Below are 22,235 nucleotides of genomic sequence, written 5' to 3'. Positions count from 1 at the left end.
CTGTTTTTCAGGTAGAAAATTATCTGAATGAATTCAAAAGCAATGCACAAATGTTGACAGACAATATAATGAATCAAAATCTGATTGTAAAATATTGACACTTTCATTAAGAAAATACTTGGAAGCTATCAAGAGGGGCTGGCTCTTTCAGTTGAAATGAGAATACTGAAAAACAGTGGTAACTTCTGGTAGTATATGTAATGATGTGGACTGAGATGAACCAAACAAGGACTAATGATCATAGTAGGTCTAGTGGTTTTTATTTTTATTCAGGAAGGCCAGGTTATTTTAGTGGTCACTCTGCTGTGAGGATTAATTGCTACAGGACAGAGAGAGCTGTGGAGTTCCTGACCATGGAGTGCGATGACCAGTCATTCAGTATCTGGGCATTCATTCATATTCTTGACTCCATTCATTCAGTACTAATCGAGCACGTCCTGATCAGTTTTTCATCCCGAGTCATTGGATAATGATATAAAATTATTAACATATATAAGTGTGAGTGCAGTATAATATTGCATGTAACATAAATTTTTATGTATTTGTCACCTGTCGTAATTGAAGGATGTTTGGGTTGTTGTAAATGGCAAACTTTTCAGTACCTTTACCGTCTGAAAGATGTTCTTTGAAGCTGTTTGACAAACTGTTTTTGCTTCATATGTACTGTCTTTATCTTCAGAATGAGAGCAGCCTGCCATTTTTCCACTTCTGGTACCTCATTCAACAAGTATGATTTATTCAAATTACCAGAGCTTAGGTGTTATCTTAAAGCTATGGTCCTTGTTACTGTAGTTCAAAGTGGTTTAATTCTTTGCTAGCATTGCAAGAAGTGATTTATCACAGAGTACGTCGGTAAGACTTGTTTCCGCCTAGTTAAAAACAAGCCAAACTATAACTAATAACTGCACGGTTTTCCTTTTAAACACTAGGGGCCAAACTGTTTTCTGGAAGCGCTGTAGTGGTATTCATTTAGCACAGATTTAAATTCGCTCTCTTCACAGTAAGCAGTGTGTTCAGGGGATGCTGGTTTCCTCCAAATCCTCTTCCAGCCTGATGCCCAGCTGTGACTATAACAGAGACTGTCTTATTCAGACCGAGTCCTTTGTATTATTAGCATATAAGCCACACTAGAACTGTGGTACCATAACACAGTTAAGGCAGTCTAATTAATCTATAATGTGATAATTGAACAAAACCTTAATTTTCCCTAGTTGTTGTAGTGTTATCTTTTTGATAAAATATTTTCATATGATTGTCTGACTTTGTCTTATATAGCAAAGATAATGTTTTCTTTATTATTAGACGTCAAAAAATAAAACCAGATTTATGTTAAGTTTATCATTGTGTTGTCTTTGAGCTCTGTTTGTGAGATCTTCAGCATTGTGGTCTTTTGTTTATAAAGGGATGGTATTCAGTGTTTCTTCAGCTTTTCTCATCATTTCACAAATTTCCATTTGCCAGGCCCAGTGGTTCAAGTGCATTTAGATTTTTTGTTTTGCAAAGCTGCAGCGTAAGAAGACATCATAATGCCATTATTTGTACTATTTTTTTTTTGAGCAGTAACAGCATTTCCTGTATGGTTTTCATTGCACTTCACCAAAACAAAACCCCATCCCATCTCCAAACTGTCCCTCCCCTCCTCCTTTTCTCAGTGATGTAGATGCTCGCTTTTTCACTTTGTAAGTTTCTAGGTTAAAGGCCTCATGCTATCAGTTTCCGAAACTTCATAAAGCATTCTTTGGGTTTTTGGTGTTTACTGAAGCCCTGAAGTAAAGCCCCGTTTTAAGTTCATGCATTTCTTGAAGCTGCTCATGCTCAAAAATCTGCTCACCATGAGGCAATGCAGAAACTCTTGCATTATGTGGGCGTACAATCCAGTGTTTCCATGTTAGCCTGGGCCATTACTAATTTTTGTAAGTTAATAACGTGTGTTCCTTTTCACTTGCTGTTCTTGTAATTAGCTAGTGAGTTGAGAAGATCCATTTGCTTTATGAGATGGCAGGATATCTCTGGTGCCATTGCTTCTTGTACCAAAGCACACTGAAAACACAGCAACGCCATGCAACGTTTTTTTTTCCTGTAGATTGTTAGGACTTAATCAGAGACTTTATGTATGACTGAAAGGTTTCAAATAATCACTGAAATTTCTTGATATAGAAAGTGTTTCCAGTAATTTTTAGTAGTAAACACTTTATTGCCTGCTACTGATTTTTTCTGTGGGTCTAGATTAGGCAAGTCCAGACTAAATGCAATACAAAACCTGTGTACTGAAGTTGAATCTGTGGCACCATTTATCCTGTTAATTTGCTTGTGCTGCATAGCAGCACTTGCCAATTCAGAGGTAGTCAAAGATTGCTTAGAACCATTGGAAAGATGGACTATTGTGGTAGGTTCTTTACTCTCTGTTTGTCCTTGAAGAGCTGGAATGAGTGTGATATTAGTGTAGCCAAAAGGAAGAGAAGTTGTATGGCTGCTTTTTATGAATATATTTGGATTAAACAGCAGAATGGGAAAAAAGTTCTTTTAAATTCAAGAGTCATGTTGAAATAAACCATGATATGAGCTGAAAGTCGGGACATTGTTTCCGAGTCAGAGAATTGTGTCTGTAATAGCTTTCCTGTGGGCCCCATGGGAGCTAACAATCAAACTACTTTATAATCAAACGACTTTATACTTGAAGCTTGACTGTTTTATAATAGCGTTGATAAGTTGTGGTTGCCTGTAACTTTAGAAGCTATTCCAGTAAATCAGTAGGCTGCTACTAAGTTCATGTTTGTAACTTTTTCCCTCACCTTTGGTATATTTGTGAAGTTTTTTTCTGTGGTACACCCACCCCTCCCGGCCATCATATTGTGCTTTTGCAGACACATGAAATTCTGAGGTAATGCTGTTATCTCTAAAGCTTCTCTCTCCTATTGCATCATTGGAGAGCCTTTCTCCATAAAATCTTACAATAAGGGTAGTTTGATATGTGTGCTTTTGTTTATTTGCTTAAGTGCATGTGTATATATATTTGTGTGTGTTTAGGCATACGAATTTCTGTAAACACAGAGCTGTAAAAACTAGCATTTTATGAAAATTATTATATTTTTTAATTGATTTTATATTTTAGTATCCTGAAGAGGCCTAAAAATGTTAAGAGGTACTGTGTCTGTAGCAAACTGAGGTTTGTACAGAGGAGGAAGAATTGAGTGTTATATACGTGTAAGCTGGCCCAAAACTATTTGCAAAGTATAAAAAACCTACATAAGCTGACTTCCTCTTGTTTTCACCACTAATGAAGTCTCCATGTGTATATGAGAGAGGGGAGACACTGTTGGGCTCCTGCAGTGTACACTGTACCACTGTTTTTTCTAGACCAGCAGATTCTTGTAGCACTGGCATAATCCTATTTCTAGTGGTCTCAATTGCTTCAGAGGTGAGAAGCGATTGATATTTGTAACATTATAATGTAGACACAATTATCTTAATTTTGCATAAGGAAACGTTGAAGGAGAAAGATGTTAATTTAGCCAAGGTTAAACTGTTAAGTTACCCAATACAGGACTAGATCCCCTGTATTTTGACTTGGTAGCCACTGGTCTGTTTTACAGATCATGATGACACCTGTTATCTTCTCTATAGCCACGGGAGATCTGAGATTACGTTGCTTGAATTAGTTTGAAAGAATTAGAAAACATGGCACATTGATGGAGTTGATATTATGTTAGATGTTACTGAAGTTCCTATAAGAAAAACTGTTCCTATCAAACATGTACATATGAGGAAACCAGCTCCAACACAACGTGCATAAATGACTTTGTGCTTTTGTTTAGTTATGGGATGAGTATGCCTTCCTGTCACAATTGTGTATTAACGTTTGACTTCAAATAATTAAATACATGGTTTTTGTTTGTCTCTTTCAAAAGCAAATTTGCTCATTTGTTTAGATAATTTTAATGTGTGTATCCTTGTTAATGCCAATTAAAAGCAGAACATAATGTTAGTATTTTTTTTGTTGATATTATAAAGGAACATTTTTAATACGAGACTAGTGATGAATTGGAATTTGAAAGGATCTCTAGTTTGTTTGTTTTTTTTTTTTAATTGGAACTATAACACGAGAAGTAGAATGATAGCTCTTATCAGTGGGTATAATATTTAATTTTTCTTTAACTTATTTTAGTTAACATCCACATTTATGACTGTGCATTAGATGAGTAGTTTCTGCAAATGAGAACAAAACTTGATGACTTCCCATCTTGTTAATTCTGTCATGGAGCTTGGTAATAGCATTACCTGAGCATCTGCTCACTTTTGAAGTTATGATTGTGGGTTTTGTACTTTTTCTAAAGCTCAACAGGCTTTTTTTTTTTTTTTTATCTAGGTGTTCAAAGTTTGTTTATGTATGTCTACAGCTTCTGTATCTTTAATTGCCTTGTATCCATTTTTTTCACATTTAAAACCTACTCCCTTAGAAAATACATAATAAAATTGATTTTCATAACAGGCATTTCTTCTAAATCCCCGCCACTAAAGAGTGCTCTCATCAGAACGAATTCAGCAGAATGTAATTGTAAACATTGAACTGCAGCAGCATTTACAATAATAAATAGATTACAGATCAGTGGGCACCATTAAAATGGTTGTGTTGTAGGATACAAATGGTGAAATAGGGTACATCTTTCTTGAAGATTAAAATCCTAGTTTCAGAATCAAAGATTGATCAAAGAATCAATCGAACTTTTAATAACTGTCATTAAAAAAACCCTAGCAAATAAGGAAATTGGCATGTTTTTTGCTTAGTTCCTTAAAATAAGTATTTGAGAGACTTGTCCGCTGGATTTCTTGACTCTTGAATTTATTTTAAACCCAAGCACTTCGATATGTTTCTTCTCTGCTTTTCTGACTGTTGTTTTAAATAGAAAATCTTCCACTTTGCAGGCAATGCTCAGAGTGTGACCAGGCAGGTAGCAGTGATATGGAGGCTGATATCGCCATGGAAACCTTACCAGATGGGACCAAACGATCAAGGAGGCAGATTAAGGAACCAGTGAAATTTGTTCCTCAGGATGTGCCACCAGAACCGAAGAAAATTCCAATCAGAAATACGGTAAATGATGATTGAATAGTTGTTACACATGTTGTTGTAATAATTTTGTTTAAGATTACTTATGTTTTGGACATCCTGAACTGCAGTATTTGAATTTGATTGATGTTCTATTTTTGTTCTATATTCCCTTCCCTCTATTTAATGCTTTATTACTTGTGTTAAATATATAGTTTTACTACTGTAAAAAAAAATGGCGAAAACACAGTACTGAACTAAAAAGCTGTACAAGCTTTTCCTTTTATCTGGTTCACAAAGTCCTCTGTTAATTGCAGAAAAAGTGAAAATTCAGTTTGCCCTTAAACTTAGCCTTTACAGTTATTCATCTTAGTAGTACAACACTTTGTTCTCATATGCTGTTTTAAATATATTTAATTGCCAATTGTAATTAGTCATTTTCTTATGTACAGGCAACCTACTGACTGGCTGCATGTTTTGTGACTATCACAAGGCCCTATTATTTCAGTTTATTTAGCCTCCTAGTTTTACTAGACATTGTATGTTTTCTCAAACTTTCCTGGTGGATAGTTTTTAGAGGCAGGAAGCAAAGACTCTTGCTTCCTGAACTGGTTCAGCATCTTTCTTCCATTCAAAAGTAGAAAACTAATCACTGTATTCTGTTGTGTTTCTCTATCACTCTAATCTCCAAAATTTTGCTCTCCTGCTTGCTCATAAAACAAGGTTTTCTATGTGGAGTGCGACACATCACTTATGAAATGTACATAAAAGTATCAAAAGTATCAGTTTAGGGAATGAGTAATGTTTCCCTGACCCTTGGACGTGAGTAGTAATTACATAAAAACTGGTGGTTCATCTTCCAGTATACTCCTCTGTTGGGAAATACTTAAACCCTCTTATTTGAGGGTTAGACGTAGTTCATATCTCATGCAGCAAAACTTTATTTTCCTCAGAGGGCTTTCCAGACTTTTTATGCTTGTACTAGCAGATACTTTACTTAACTCTTCTGAGTATACACTGATAGGATTAAACAAGTATTTTCCTCACCTAACCTTAATTGTTTACTCTAATTACTTTTCTCAATATTTGGAGACCAAGTTTTTCTGGTCTGTGACTAGGAACTTTAAGAGTGACTCAAGCCAAAACGATTAATTTAGCTCAAACTGTCAAGAGTTTGAATGATGCAAAATTAAGTTTTGTGGGTAATTGAGAACCTCTGTAGGGGAGAAATTTTTCTCATGGGGCAAAGTTCCCTTCTTCCCTATATGCAAGAACCTGTAGGTTCTTAAAGCTCTGAGGAACTTGAATGGACTGTTGTCATGCTGTTGTTCATACAGAAGAAGACTTACCTGGTGTTTTTGCTTACCAAACCCTTTCATCTCCTCTCCAGTTTTCTTATATCTGTCTGTCTTTCCTCTTCCCTGTTTTTACACCTAATATAGTGGTATTAGGGGTTGGGGAACCATGATTATGGGACCTAAGTGAATTAAAAGTATTGCATGCAGGGCATTTCATAGTAGTAATAGACAACAGAGTGATATAAGGCATGTACTATGTAACTAAGAGATTAAATTTACTATGAGTGGACTACTGCTATCAGTCTCGGACTTTGTTCCTCGGCTTGAATTTTTAGGCTCTCTTTCAATTCTCTCCAGTTCTGTGCTTTTCCAGAATATACAGATTTGCGAGGCAACTTCTTTGCTGTCCTGTGGGGAGGGCTCCTCGTTCAATGCTGTCCCACTCTCTTAGCTTTCTTTTAGCTGAAAGGTTGTTCTTTCTGTTTTGGTGTTTTTTTTTTTTTTTAAATTTATTTATTTACTGCTATCTTCTACTTAACCTTGGAATAGAAGGTTTGCACCCTTGGCAACTGCTGGATATCTTTCTCTGAACTTGGCTGAATTCCTTTGTTTCAACTCTTGCATGACCCTGGTGCACTTAGGCTGTATAACAAAATGAACATAACAGACCTCTGAAAACTTAATACTTCCTGATGGTATGGGATTCCCATTTACCTTTGCTATAAAACCAGGAAAGCTGGTGTAAGTTGTTGTTGTTGTTTGTTTGTTTTGAATTGGGTTTTTTTAGGAAGAGAATACTTTTTAATTCATTAGGTCTGTGTATTTGAGAGGAAAAAACTTACTTTTGAACAACTTCTCATATGAAGTTTGCATGAGTCTGACTACATGGGGAATGTCTTATGTGATGTACTTCAATAGTGATGACTAAATACCTGTTCTGTACCTTGTGTACTCACTGCTGAAATCCTTGAAAATATATTAAAATAAAGAAGAAAAAAATAACTATTTTGAAATATACTTAGTTCACAATCCTCTATTCTCAGTGTACTCTGTCTCTAGGCATGTTTTATTTGATCTAGTTTTGTTTTGGAAGGCATTGGCAAGCCTGCTTAGCTGACAGCTTGTAATCAGCTTTGCTTACAGTTACAATCAAGAAGTGCAATTACAGAACTGTTAAATTGTGTATCTGTTGCTCTTAAGGGAATTTCTATTTGTTTTGCATAAATCTGTCTTGAATTGATAGAACTGAAAGAAGTTCAGGGATTTTCTTACCACGTACCTAAGAGAACAGAATGCATCTTACATGCTTGGATTTAATTGTAGTGGTTTATCATAGTTAACTCTTCATTACTTTGTTGACAGAAATTGTGGGTAAGCCGTAATATTTTATTTTCGTAAAGTTACATTAGATGTTAACGATGACAGTAACTGGTATCTGTAAGACACTTTATAAAAACGCATATGGTTAACTAAGCTTTTATGGTATGTATATGAAAAAGAAAATAATGTTAAATTGTACTTTCAGAATTGATATTTTATGATCAACTTGTCCCGCTTGAAATTGTTACCACTGATTTCAGAGATGATAAAGGATACCCACTTCCATGGATAATTGCTTTTTTCCTTATCCATAATAATTCTTTTTCCTGATTTCTGTCTGCTTGGGGTGTACTGTGAAGTGTAAAAGACCTTTCTAAAAGTATTTGTAATTTTACCATTGTTTCTCATCCACTCTAGTTATGCACAAGTATAAATTTAAACATACCAGAATTCTACTCTAAGTCGGGGTCTATAGAAATTATTAAAGAATGTCAATGGACAAGACATTAGACCTTTATATTTTAATCTTTTGTATGAGGGCTGTAATTGTAGACAGAATGTAGTTAGCTGTTTTTACTTATACGATTCAAGCCACATTTAGCAATCTTTTAAACAATTTTCTGAATTTTGGTGTATAACACTTCACAGGTTTTAAATAAAGCTAGTTTAAACTTCATAATTCCAACATCATATTTCTGTAAGTATCACAATAGTTTATTTGGAATAAAAATCTGTAAAGTGATATAGATAGTGCTTTGCAGTACGAAGTTGAGTGAATGCCTTTCATCTACTCAACTATATATGCTCAGTTTTTCAGAGCCTTCATGAGATAATCCATCTTTACAAAAAAAAAAAAAGCTTTTAACAAATTACCAACTTCCTTTGGTATCCTCAATTCAAAACAAGCCACACAGATTATTTTTGATCTAGGATGTTATGGCTAAAATAGTTTTGTTACTCTGATGTCATGTTTTTGCGAAATGTGTTCTCCTATCCCTTGAAAAAAAAAACATCTCTTCAGTAAATGTCAGTGCATTTCTTTAAAATTTCATTAATTTACCTACTCTCTGTGCTGTTGTCTGAAAGTGCAATGGGTTGGGTTTTTTTTAAGAAATGTCACATACTTGCACATCTTCTAAAGCAATATTGTACCACTTTGGCTACTAATGTGCTGTAAGACATAGTAGGGGTTGTGTTTTCCTGTAATTCCAATGTAGCCCTTAATTCCAGTGTATCCTTTGAACTCCAGTAGTGTTTGTGGTGTTCAATATTTCATCCTCCAAAAAATTGCTGTCAAATCCGGGTACTTTTAATGAATGTATTGGAGGGTGATATTTTTTGGTGTGGAAATTCCATTTTTGGTTCCTTTTTATTGAAAAGGAATTATCTACTCAGTATTATAAAGGTGAAACAAGCTTTTTTGGGAACTTTTTTAGTTGAGGGATTTAATTAAAAACTTCAGAAGTTCTGATACTGAGATTATGTTTATTACCTAAAACCTGAAAATCTCATGGCTTCTTTTTTATTATTACATTGCATAAAATCCAGATAAAGAGACGGTAATTTTCCTGCTTAGCAGTAAAAGGTCTATTTTGGAGAAGGAACAGCATAGTGTTGGCTAATAATTCTTTCTTTGGAACATGGAAGAAAACAAATCTGTGTCTGATGGGCTATTGTCTGAGTATATTAGTTTAAAAAATAATAATAAAAAAAGACTACCCAAGCACCTGCAAACTGTTTTTAGCACAGTGATTTAGAATGAATCATTATTTCTTGCTTTTGTTTCAAATAGGAAAAGATAGTAGAGAAATGATTACTTTTTTTTTCTTACCAAGTATATTAGAAGATAAACACGACTGTTATCTTTTATTTAACTGGAGCATTTCCACCGAAGTGCTTTCCAAACATCTATTGTGTGTAACTTAATTATGTGATGTCATAGATAAAAGGTTTGAATAACAGACGGATACAATAGGAAAACAGAACCTCAATTCCAATTTGAGTGTAGGTTTCAGTATTTCATAAAAATAGCAAATAATTTTAAACCACTTACCTATACTTGTTAGTCATCATTTCAATTAGCATGTTCAGTGCTTGGTCAACTATTTAAAAATTACTTCTAAATAAGTACCTGGAAGAACTTTTAAAGCAACTGCCTAATAGTAGTGTCTTCAACATATTCAATTTAAAAGAAATTGTTGACAACTGAACAGTAGTGCACAAGTACAAAAAACCAGGATTTACTCTGCTTTTTTAAACGTAGTTTTCAAACACTGAGTGTAAAAGCTCAGCTTAGTCTAACACAGTAATACAAACATAAAAAAGCTAGATCCATAAGCCTGCCAAAAAAGGGGATGCATGATAGTATAGAATGCTCAAATTCAGAAAGGAGGAAAGTAAGTTAAATTACTGCAGCTCTTCCGCAGTGCTTGAAGAGAACGGAGTGTATCAGAGTATTGTGTTTGTTTTGGTTTTTATTTGGTGTTTGGGTATTGTGTTGGTTGGTTTCTTTTTTAAGAAAGAGGGGAAAAAAAAAGAAGGTAAAAGTTCGCTTCTTTTTCATGTACCAAAGACATGAAGAGATGGGCATAATTCCAAATGGTAGTCCAATGGAGTAAATATCTATATCTCTGTAAGTAAAGGTAACTATCTTCTCTATCACTTGAGTGATTAAGGGCATTTAAGTTCATTTTTCTAGAAGAGAATCACTTGGTTTAGCAACATTTGCAAATTGACTTCTGGCCTTTTTGCCCTACTTCTTTTTCAATTCTCCAAATGTGTGCACTTTGGAGGATGTTAGTGTTAAAAAGGATAGAAAGCAATCCTGCTACTTCTCAAATTCTGTTACAGTTTTACATCTTAGAAACAGTAGTTTCAGGTTCATTGCCAGATTCAGTGATAGTACAGCCTGACAGCAGGATTGTTGCAAAATTCTTGCTTTTCTAGGAAGTAAAGGATCTCAATAAAATGGAAACTAAAAAAAAATCGTAACTCTCTGTAATTAAGCTTCATGGTTGACTTGTTTCTCTTTATAATTATATTTTGATATACTGCTGTTTCTTTTTGTCTGACAGTTCCGGTTTTGTTACTGCCAGCTTTCTGGGAAATTAAATAATTATTCCAGAGATATATTTTGAATAGTAGTAATATATAACATTTCAGGTATTCACTTTGATCTGTATTGAGCGAGTGTGCCATCTGGTGTCTATACAGCTTTCCTTACCTTTATTTAAATAATTTTATGCCTCTGTGGTGCTCTCAATAGAATATTTTTTTCTGTCTTTTAATAAAGCAAAGGAAGTCAGAGGGATTTTTCTGCAACTGTCTTGATTTGTAATTTTTCGTTGACAAAGGATATTTATAACACGAACTCTTCCTAAGTATTGGGTGACATCAAAGATTAAAAATTGCTATCTTAGCAAAATGGTCATGGTTTGTGTTTAACAAGAAAGAGAGATAGCATTATCTGTGCAATTTCAACCGGTGGTTTTTTTTTCCCTCAGGCTTTTGAGAATCTAGTTTGCCTTATAGATGCTCTTGACTGTTAGCACAGTGGTTTTATTAGGTTACATTTTTGGTAGTAGTGTAAGTTTTCCCAGTTTTGTATTTGGAGAGTGTTCTGCTCTGCTGATGTTTTGTATCAGAGTCATCTTCTGTTCTGTTGTAATGAAACTACTCTTTGCCATGACCTCATTGTTCGGAATGGTTTCATAGCATTCTGATATTTACCAATTTCTTTTAACTTTTTTGTCTTTAGATTTACATTAACAAGAACATATTAAAGGTTGTATGAATGATGTAATTAGGGTTAGAAGGTTTCTTGTGTGTGATATATCTCAATGAACCATAGTTTGGTACAAGATAAAACTGTGGAATTTTATCATTAATATTAGTGTATCAACTATAAGTAGACATAAGATAAAAAGGAAAATCACTTGAGTATCTACTGTTTGGCTTGTGGAATGTAGAACACCTGAAGTATGACTGTATTATTAAATGTATAGTAAATATTTGTGTGTATTAAATAGTTTATTCAATTTTTTATAAGTCATCTTTAGGAAAATGTAGAAGAGAATCTCAGCGGTAGTTGAAGTGTTCTAAAGAGGCACAAAATAGACTAGTTTTCTATTCTGCTATATTCCTTTCTACTGCAGAGTTAAATCTTGCCTAATCCTTCCCAAGCAGTATGCTATTAGCATGCACAGATCAAAGTCTGCATAGGTAGAGAAGTATAGATGTGTTGAAGTGGCACATTTATTTGCAGTATAATTATATATAAATGTGTAAAACAATTTATAATAGTCAACAGTCTTAATTTGAAAGTAGTGTAAATCCCTTTCAACAAGGATCCCATACGGGAGAAACATGGTATTACTAGCTTCTTCGCTTCTTCAGAATTGGATTTATGGCTGCTTGTGGTGATCAGCTGGCTTAAGATTTTTTTATCAGCTGTTTTTTATTTTTTATGGGGTGAACACTAGCTGCTTCAAAAGAAGTTTTAAGAAGTCATAAAGTAGGCAGTGTTTTGTGTTTTGTTTTTTTTTTTTTTTTTATTATTATTATATGATGAATTACTTCCTAAGGGAATGCTTTCATCACAGAAAAAAACAGGTTATCTAAAATTTGTTTGTTTGCTTGTTTACTTTAGGGTAAAAGTCTCAGACTTGAGCTAGAGGAGTAGTCTCTGATGTTTTTCATTTCCTTCTGCATTGCTTCTAATTTTCTTTCCTTGTTAAACAAGCAAGAGTGTGTGTGATATTGTCAGTTTGTGGCAGTTATTTAATGCATGCAGCTTATAATGCTACTATTCCAGATATAAAAACATAGTGACTGAAACTGGGCTTGTATGAGTTGCGTGTAGTAACTTAGAGATGCTTGTAAACCAATGGTGTTTGCTGTTGCCATCGATGGAAACCTTTTTCTCCACTTTGTGGTTCTTCAGGTGTTTTGGCCAACTGCAATATGGAAATAATTTCCACTTTTTGTATTACTCACTCCATCTGTTGTATGCCATTCAAAAGTTGGTCAGCTTTATGAGCATCTGCCTTATACCCATTATGTTAAGCTTTAGTCTGAAAGCTTTAATTCCTGCTTACTTCTCAGAAGCTTTAAGAGTTATTTTCTGCTTCTGTTTTGATAAAGTTTTTTAATTTTGATTTTTTTTTAATCCAGTTGCTTATCTTACTCATCTGTTGTCGTGCACTTCTACGTGCTCAAGCAGTTTACTATAATACCTCCTGTTCATATCAATTTTCCCAATATTAAGATACATAATTTGCAGATTGGGCAAAATCTGTAAGAGATTTGTAGTTGCAGTGGCAATCTTTTTTACAATAAGGCTCCATGTTTACTTTTTGGCTAGTTCTGTAGATTTATATGCAAAAGACAAGCTAGTTTTGTAACATCAGTTATTGTAGTTGTATTGCAGTGGTTCCATACTTAGTGCTTTAAATTACTTCCTGTGGTACGATTTTGTTGTTGTTATGAATAATAAATGTCAAAAACATTCCGTTGCCTAATATTGAATTTTAAATATATTTTCTTTTAGAGAACTAGAGGACGGAAACGAAGCTTTGTGCCTGAAGAAGAAAAACCTGAGGTTGGAATATAGTGTTTTGTTTAACAGTTTCACAAAAATATTAAACTTTGGGCTGAAGTGTTACTTTCAGTGCTATAATTGAATATATTTGCTTTCCTTCCCTCTTTTCCCTCCCTGTTCCTTTCTTTTGCCTTCTGCTATGATAGGAGCGGATTCCCAGAGAAAGAAGACAAAGACAGTCCGTTCTACAAAAGAAGCCCAAGTCGGAGGATTTAAGGACTGAATGTGCTACCTGCAAAGGGACCGGAGACAATGAAAATCTAGTCAGGTAGGTTTGATGCTTGGACCTTATGAGGAATTAATTCTTCATCGCTTCGTCATCATGATTATAAGGAAGAAAATATGCTTTCTAAAACAAACAAACAAACAAAAACTTAATTTAGGGGAAATATTGCATCAGAAATACTGACTTTATTCACTGATTGGCCTGCCAGGCACATTTACACTGTAGATTAAGGTGTTAATAACTAAGATAATCTGTTTTTCTAACGCAAGAGAATGAATTTTCTCTTGTCAGGGTGAATTGTCAGTGAATTTTAGAGCAGGTCAGAAAGATAAACAAACCAGCAGTTTAATGATATTAAAGCTACAGAAGCATCCTAAAAATAATTAAATTAGTATCATTAATGATTTTATGAACTGTAATGTGGATTATGAGGAATTTGTTTTTAAAAATGTATTAATGCTACTGCCATTAATGCAAATCATGAAAGGATTTGATAATAATGCTTTTTATCTGAAAAGTTAAAAAAAAAAAAGCTGTTGCATGGTGTGTAAGTAGGTACAGAAATCTAATTAGGGTGTAGAATAGCTGCCATTGAATAGCTGCTGTTGACCACAACTTCTGCTGATTTTGACTTTAGAGGCTGGCGTTGTGGCCTCTTTGCAAGGCTGTAGAAACTGCACAATTCTTTAAAGAACGGTAACAGAGCTTAGCAACCAGAAAGCAGATCTTAACTGAATGTACGGAGCTTTCATTAAAAAGACCTCATAATAAGTTCAGGTAAAACGTAGTGTTGCGTTCAAGTACAGTATGCCTCGACTAGATTTTTCTGGATAAGGTCTCTGCTTTAGCTGGGATATAATTGTTGGTTTTAGCTGGAAGGATTATTCCAAAATACATCTTTTAATATATTGAAAGGAATCAGAGTAATAGGAAAATTCAAAATTCGTGATACCTGCAAGCAACACATAGCTTTAGAATCAGGGTGTGTCCCAGTTACAGATGTCTTGTTCTGAGACTAGCTGATTTTAAGATCAGTTACAGCATGAGATTTACTGTAGAAGTTGATAGAACTTCAAGGGTTGTGTGTCAGATTGTATTCTTATTTCCAGCTGGAGGCAGGTGCCGTCAGTAACTGCTCACTTAGATAGGCAATTTGCTACTGGTAAGTACTCCTAGTTCCTGCCCAGTACCAGACTGCAAAGTAGAGGCGGGATGTTGTAGGGATTACCAATACAGTTATGTTGATGAGAACTGATGGCAACAGCTTTTAACTGCACACAACAAGATAAAGGGCTTTCTACAGCCCTATTGTTTGCAAGGAATAAAACATGCAGGAAGACCATTTTGTTGCTCTCAGGATTCCTTCCCACAACATGTGTGGTGATTTACTGTAAAAAAAGGTAGTGAATTAGTTTTCTTCTTCAGGCTTTCTCTAAATACATTTGAGGACATAAAAGATAAGATGAAAAAATGCCATGAAAAGCTGTATATTTAAGTTGCGATTAAAAAATATGGTAGAAAACTATGGTGGTATGTCTTGTTTACTACATGATAAGATTTTAGTAGTGGCTTAGATGGGCCAAAAATAAGCATACTGTATGCCAAAACCCAACAAATTTTCCCATAAACCATCCTCCTAATTAGGCTTTGAAAGAATAGTAATTCTGCGTGGGAGGAGAAATGGAGATTTCTGTGTTCTAATCCTTCGTTCGTAGTTCTCTGAAAAATATTTTTTAAATCTTCTGCCATATTTTCCTTATTAGTTTTTAAAAGAGATTATGAATTTAGAGTAATTGCCTGTTTAAGAGTTTAAAATCCTTCCTAAAAAAATAAGTTTCATTGTGATAAATTATAATTGTTCATTAATTGGCTGAAATTTGCCTTAGTGGCTGTAGTTCTGTAGTAAAAAAAGGTGACTAAAGTTAGAATGCTTTTAATTATTAGCTTTTGACTAAAACACACTGACACATTCCCTACTTTTATATATGCTAATATGGCATATGTGTATTTTACAGACATGCCAAGATGGTGCTTTTTTAGTCACTGACATCGGATTATATAGGTAGACCACTTAGTGTATAGCATGTACAGGAACTGCAAGTTTAAGGTTTTGACCACAAAAAAGGATCAGTCTTGCAGACTTGTGATCCTTTTGTGATATGCTTTTTACAGTGAATGTTTATTATAAATTCTTTTATATACATCTGTAAGTATTAAGAACTAAATACCTCTACAGTTATTACCTTTTACAAAATTTGTTACTGGCACAGTCAAGATTTATAAATTAGTTGAACAGTGAAAAGTTAATTGAAAACTTTTGATCAAATGAGGCAAAGTCTGATTTGTAACATAAATGACTTTAAGGACGTTATATCTGTAATTAGAGAAAAGTGGATTTTTAATATCTTCTCACTTGGACTGAAGTTGGGTTGTGAGAGGAACAATAGTAAAATATAGAAGGCTTTTAATATTTTATATTTGATGCAGATAGGTTTGATGTATGGCACAGAAACACTGCACTTTTTTTAAAGAGCCAAGAGTGCAGTGAAGGGATTTGTAACATGAACTTGTAACTGAAGTATTGTCAAACCAGAGGGTACTGCTTAATTCTAAGGAGTGAGCAAATGTTGAAAATACTGAAAAATACTTGCTTGAAGATGTGCTTTGAAATATCGTGAAGTTTCTGAAGCTTGATGCAAGATAAATTTTCTGACAAACTCAGGAAATAGTTTTAAAGGACATATTTGTTTTCAGAGGCGGCTTCTACTGTTTGATTTAAAAAGCAGCTATGTAATGATGCTTTTCTTTTGTTCCATTTTGTTGAGTCTTCTGAATTTCTATGTAGTTTAGACATTTAATAGATTTCCTGGGTGCTTTATTAGTCTTGCAGGAATCACTTGGAATGATAGATCATGCAAAGGAATTGCTTGATTCATAAGTATCTTTTTTTTTCTTTTTTTTTTTTTGTGTGGTCGTGAATCACTGATGCAGACCTTTAAAAATAGTTCTATAGAACTTAACCATATTTAGGAGAAACATGGGTGAGTTAAGTATATTTCGGGTGACTCAACATGTAATAGGTAAATCTTTCCTGCCATCTGGTGCTATACTCTGGAGTGAATGAGTGATTGCACCACTATACACACGAAACTGCTCCTAGCACAGTATTACTGTATATTCCATTTTGGTAAAAGGAAAAATTATGATGAATTGTGTGTAATATTTTAATATGCAGGACAGTTTTGTAAAGAAGAATCTGCAAGCTAGTCTAGTTTAAAATCTTCCAAGGGAAGACTTCTACATGACTTCACTATTAACGAAGCAGCCTCTTCCCCAAAAAATAATCCAGATCTCAACTGCAGCTATTTAAATAATAATATTATAGCCTCAGTTGTTGCCTTTAAGAAATGTTTGGGTAATATTTAGGTATATAATGCCTTAGGTAAAATTGATATCTCAATACTAGAGTTGAGAAAAGCAGAGTAAAATTAGAATATGGTTTATGTATGAGGCAAAATTATATTTGACCAGGTTAAAGAAATCTCTGAAAAAGCATTGACTTCTTCATCCTGCAGTTCAGAGCAACCACACAGCAATACATTATTTTAGTTATGTGTATTGAATTTTTCTGCTTTATTGTCAAATAAGTTAGAATTTTCAATTTTGTTTGATTTGCAGCGGTGGAGACGAAATTATTACTTCAACGTTACAGAGATCTTAGTCAAATAGACTAAGATCATGTATTTGAAAGAATACAGGATAGAATTTTTGGAAAACAATTTGAAAGCTGGTTATAAAGTATTTGAAAGGCATAAAGCTGCAAAGCATATTATTAAGCATGTATGCAGTATTTATTTTTAATGCAGGTATTTGCTAGGAAATAAGCAGTTGGGAAAGTATTTATTTTTCACAATATACTTGCTCACATTTTAAGCAAGTGTAGTGTTCTGCATGTGCAGTCAGTCTGTCAAGGCAGGCCTGAAAGGGGAAAGTGAAGAAAGTAGGAAGAGTGAAAGAAGAAAACATATGCAGCGTTGTATTTACTAAAGAAAAAACTCTTCGTTAAAATTGAGTGTAAGATTTGGTGTAACTTTGAGTCATTAAATCATACTATAACTGAAGTGGATGATGGCACTCAGAGTTGTGATCAACAGCTCAATGTCCAAGAGGAATCCAGTGATGAGTGGTGTTCCTCAAGGGTTGATATTTGGACTGGTGTTGTTTAACATCTTTGTTGCAGACATGGACAATGGGATTGAGGGTACCCTCAGTCAGTTTGCGATGACATCAAGCTGTGCAGCGTGGTTGACATCCTAAAGGAAAGGGATGCCATCCAGAGGGACTTGGACAGGCTCTAGAGGTGGACCTGTGTGAACCTCTTGAAGTTCAGTAAGGCCAAGTGCGAAGTCATGCACATGGGTTGGGTCAGGGCAGTCCCAAGCATAAATGCAGACTGGGTGGAGAATGTATTGAGAGCAACCCTGAAGAGCGGGACTTGGGAGTGTTGGTGGGTGACAAGCTCAACATGAGTTGGCATTGTGCACCTGCAACCCAGAAAGCCAACCATATCCTGGGGTACATCAAAAGCATTGTGGCCAGCAGGTCAAGGAAGGTGGTTCTCCCCTTCTGCTCTGCTCTCGTGAGACCTCATTTGGAGTACCGCATTCAATTCTGGAGTCCTCAGCACAGTCAGGACACGGATCTGTTAGAGCGAGTCCAGAGGAGGGCCACGAAGATGATCAGAGGGCTGGAGCACCTACCCTGTGATGGTAGGCTGAGAGTTGGGCTTGTTTAGCCTTGAGAAGAGAAGGCTCCAGGGAGACCTTATAGCAGCCTTTTGGTACTTAAAGGGGACCTGCAGGAAAGCTGGGGAGGAAGTCTTTATCAGGGACTGTAGTGATAAGGGATAATGGTTTTAAGCTGAAAAAGGGTAGAATTAGATTCAATATTGGGAAGAAATTTTTTACTGTGAGGATTGCAAGTCGCTGGAACAAGTTGCCCAGGGAAGTTTTGGGTGCTTCATCCCTGGAAAAGTTCACGACCAGGCTGGATGAGGCTTTGAGCAGCCTGGTCCAGTGGAAAGTGTCCCTGCCCTTGGCAGAGGGGTTGGAACTAGATGATCTGTAAGGTCCCTTCTGACCCAAATGATTCTATGATTTTACAAAAATCTTTAGAATGTATGAAACATCTGTAATTCTGCTGCTGCAAATGTATGTATCAAATAAGAATTCATACTGTATAAAGATTGAGCCCTTTGCTGCACAAAGTAATCTACATTAATTCTGGTTTTGACTGAAAGTATATTCTAGGCAGCGTTTTCTAAATCCTCTGGTAATTTTGTCTATGAAACTACTACTCAACATATTTCCTTAATTGTATTTGTATTGTATAGGTTGATCTTTGTGGTTTTGCTTCTTACATTTCCATGCAAAGTGGCATGCCAGCCTTCAAGCTGAGGATTTCTTCCTTATCTGCTAGCTGCTATTTTTGAAGCCCTACATGAGCTGATGTTTATTCCAGAACAAGAACATTAATTATTAATTACTTTAAATGCACTGCAACAAAATTAACAATCCATCATAGCAGTTGAAATCTTATGATTTACAGTAGTTTTAGAAATTTAAGGCTGCTAATGTAGGGATTAATCACAAGGAAAATGTTAGTTAATTCAACCACTACTTGCAACAATCTTATGTTTTACAGAGGATTACAAATGCATTTTTTTATTGGAATGAACTACTTGAATGAAAGGAAACTTAACATTCAATTGTGTAGTTTATTTCTGCAATGCAATTTACCAGGATTAATTCTGCATATTATTTTTTTTAATTGCTTTAGTTACCTGTTGGAGCATTTTTCAAGTAACTTACCTTATCTTATTGTCTTTTAAAAATTGTTTCTTTTTACCCTAGATAGCAAGATTATACCTACAATGACAAATTCACATTTTTATTCACAGAGGACTTTATTCAAACTGCATTGCCTATGCTGCGTTGCGTTTTACTGTAAAATACCACAGATATTTCATTTTCAGTAGCTTCGTGTGCTAGGGCAGACATTTAGAAAAAGCTGCAGGCATTGTGAAGCTCTCTTGCAAAGTACCTAGAAGCCAGGCATAGGTCTGGTAGCAAGACTCATACTGCCGTCATTCAGGGCTTCTCTAGAAGCAAAGTGCTAAGGATGTTTGCATTTGGGCTCCCTGGCTGCCTAAAGTCACACGTACCTAGACATGTGAAGTGTTACTGTCTCTCTGCGCGGTGGACTCTTGAGGTGATCCAAAACTGAAGTTTTGCAAATACTGTGATTTTGCTGTGATTAAAAGACTTGTTTCCTTTCAATTCTGCATTACCAGAATTGGGAAAACCAGACTGGGAACGTCACAGGACTAGACACAGGACCATCTAATGTTATTTTTTGTGTAAATCTTAGTGTTGAGCCTCAATTTTGAAAAAGAGTTAAACTGCATGAAAGGTTATTCTGCCTACCTGGGCTTTCTGATCAAATGCAGATGCAGCAAAGGATGTTTGTTTGTTTTCCCCCAGGAAATAGGTGGGTAGGATTTATGTGAATTTCCTTTTTTTCTTTGGTATTTAATGTTATTTCCTGCTAAACCATTGTGAAGAAGTGTAATTTTTTTAAGTATCTAAAAGAGAGGAAGAAATGCATGTTAGTCTCTCTCCAGAGTTAGGAAAGTTCTAAAACCCAGCTAGAGTGTCATCGAGTTATCTGACAAGGGTTACTAGTGTTCCTCTTACTGCGTGATTGGGAGGGAGCAGTGTGTGCATCACCACATCTTTTTCTTTGTTATTTCCTGGACTGTTCGTGAACTACCAGTCAAACCTCATTGAAGGTTAAAACTAGGTCTTTTCACAGTCGTAGAGCAATGACTCTTGTGTGCTTTATTCAGTAGAACTTTTGTGAACAGTAGAAGTTTATGAACTCTTCATGAGCGTTGTGGTTCATGCGTTTAATTGTCAGTAGTTCTCAGTACTGATATTAAAAGTCTACCGATCCAAAAAGCTTGTCTACCAGTGTGATAAACTCAGAAATAGTTAACAAGATAACCACCTGTAAATTATAATTTCAAGCAATTCTTTCTGCGGGAATACTTTGCTTTCTAATAACAAGTAGTATTTTACCTTTTATAATCAGTGAATTTTTAGAATAGTTATCGTTTTCTCTCCTTTGCTTACAATTGTTTGATCAAATCTGTGCAGCAATCGTGGGTTTGTACATTACCACTTGAAACTATATTTGGCCGTTGTCATTTGTTCGTAAAACAGCTATGTGTTTGAAGGTATATGTGGGTTTTGTTGCCTTAGGAAATGACATGCATCAGGGACCTGTGCGCCTTTTTATCTTTTATAACTCCTAGGATTCAGAAGAATTTATAAAATAAAAAATACAAATGATGCTGAGGATGTCATAATTATCTTTGCTATACATAATGAGTTCTTTAGATAAAGCAGTCATTGAGTGAGGTGCCTCTTAATAAATAATTAATGATTAAAGATGATCTGTGTATATGGGATGCTGTTGTTCTTCTAGGCTAAAGAGTTGTTAACCTAAAGATTTTTCAGAGCTTCTTTCTGGAGACCATACTTGCATAAACATAAACAGTGAAAAATGGAGAAAAAAAGAAAGGTCTTCTCATAATACCTCTTCGTTAAGATATATTTGGGAAAGATTTCGGTTTTTGCAGTGTAAGTTACAGGAGAAATTCAGTTTTATTATTGAGCTTTGTTTTGAGGTAGCTGAAATAATTTGCATGCAATAAGATCTAAATAGATAATTTGAGAATGGTGAAAATTAATATTTTTTTTTATAGAATGTAATTGGTTTTGGGAGGAAGAAATAGAGTTGCAGTTTTTATTTGTGGTTCCTGTATTTCAGCTTAATTTTGATGTCCACTAGATTTTTCATTTGTCTACTGTCACTTGCCTTACTTTAGTTCCCTGTTGAAGTGGCCATTGAAATTACAGATTGAATAATCAAGACTAAGGTAATTGTTCTTGTGTAAGCAAATCTTAGGAATTTGTAAAATAGAATTCTATTGTTTTCATATTTTTTTGCCTTATCATTAATTTTGTTGTTCTCTTTTTCACAATTTTATATTTTTATTTGGTTTTATTTTGTTTTGTTTTAAAGTTTGTACTATATCCAAGGTTAAATTCAGATTTTTTTGTTTTACGGTCAGATAGAACAGATTTCTCCTTTAGAATAGCTTAGATTGTTATTATTATCTATATTTTGTGTTATTCCTTTACATCCTTATGTCAATAAAATTAATTTCTTGTATTTGATTTGCTTCAGGCCATTTAAATGCCAAAACCAAGATTCCATATTGAGACAGGAATTCAGTGTCACTGAAAATTTCAGGTAGCACTTCACTGCTTATAACCACCTCATTCTTCTCCTTCAGGCTTATTTCCTAAACATTTACCCTTGCATGGATTTTTTTCAGTATCTGCTGTTTGACTTAGTGTCTTTTTATTTTATTGTTGTCCTGTGGAGATGAGAAAAACTCAATTTAAGAATTTTGCCATGCTCTTGAATATGTTTACAGCTAAATTTTTAAGCCCGTTTCTCACTTCACCTTGAGAAATGCCTAGTGACTTCACTTAGTTTTGAGAAGAAAGGCTGTGGAAAGGGCATGCAAGAAAAAAAAAGCATATATTTTCTCCAAGAATACCTAAAAGCATTCAGGAGAGACTAATATGGATCTGCTTCCTTTTTCATATCACT

General features: G+C 34.8%; 1 protein-coding gene across 1 annotated transcript in view; it reads left to right on the top strand.

Annotated features, from left to right (window-relative positions):
• The window catches only part of PHF14 (PHD finger protein 14), a 158,420-nt gene that overhangs the window by 47,791 nt on the left and 88,394 nt on the right, over window positions 1-22,235 (top strand). The window contains exons 14-16 of the mRNA XM_054060246.1: window positions 4,924-5,092; window positions 13,214-13,264; window positions 13,411-13,532. Coding sequence (XP_053916221.1) covers window positions 4,924-5,092; window positions 13,214-13,264; window positions 13,411-13,532 — 342 coding nt within the window. The remainder of the gene's footprint in view (window positions 1-4,923; window positions 5,093-13,213; window positions 13,265-13,410; window positions 13,533-22,235) is intronic.

Source organism: Cuculus canorus, chromosome 2, assembly GCF_017976375.1.
Source record: "Cuculus canorus isolate bCucCan1 chromosome 2, bCucCan1.pri, whole genome shotgun sequence".
Classification (NCBI taxonomy): domain Eukaryota; kingdom Metazoa; phylum Chordata; class Aves; order Cuculiformes; family Cuculidae; genus Cuculus; species Cuculus canorus.
Note: the sequence above shows the minus strand (reverse complement) of the source record. Positions and strands in the feature narration are given on the sequence as shown.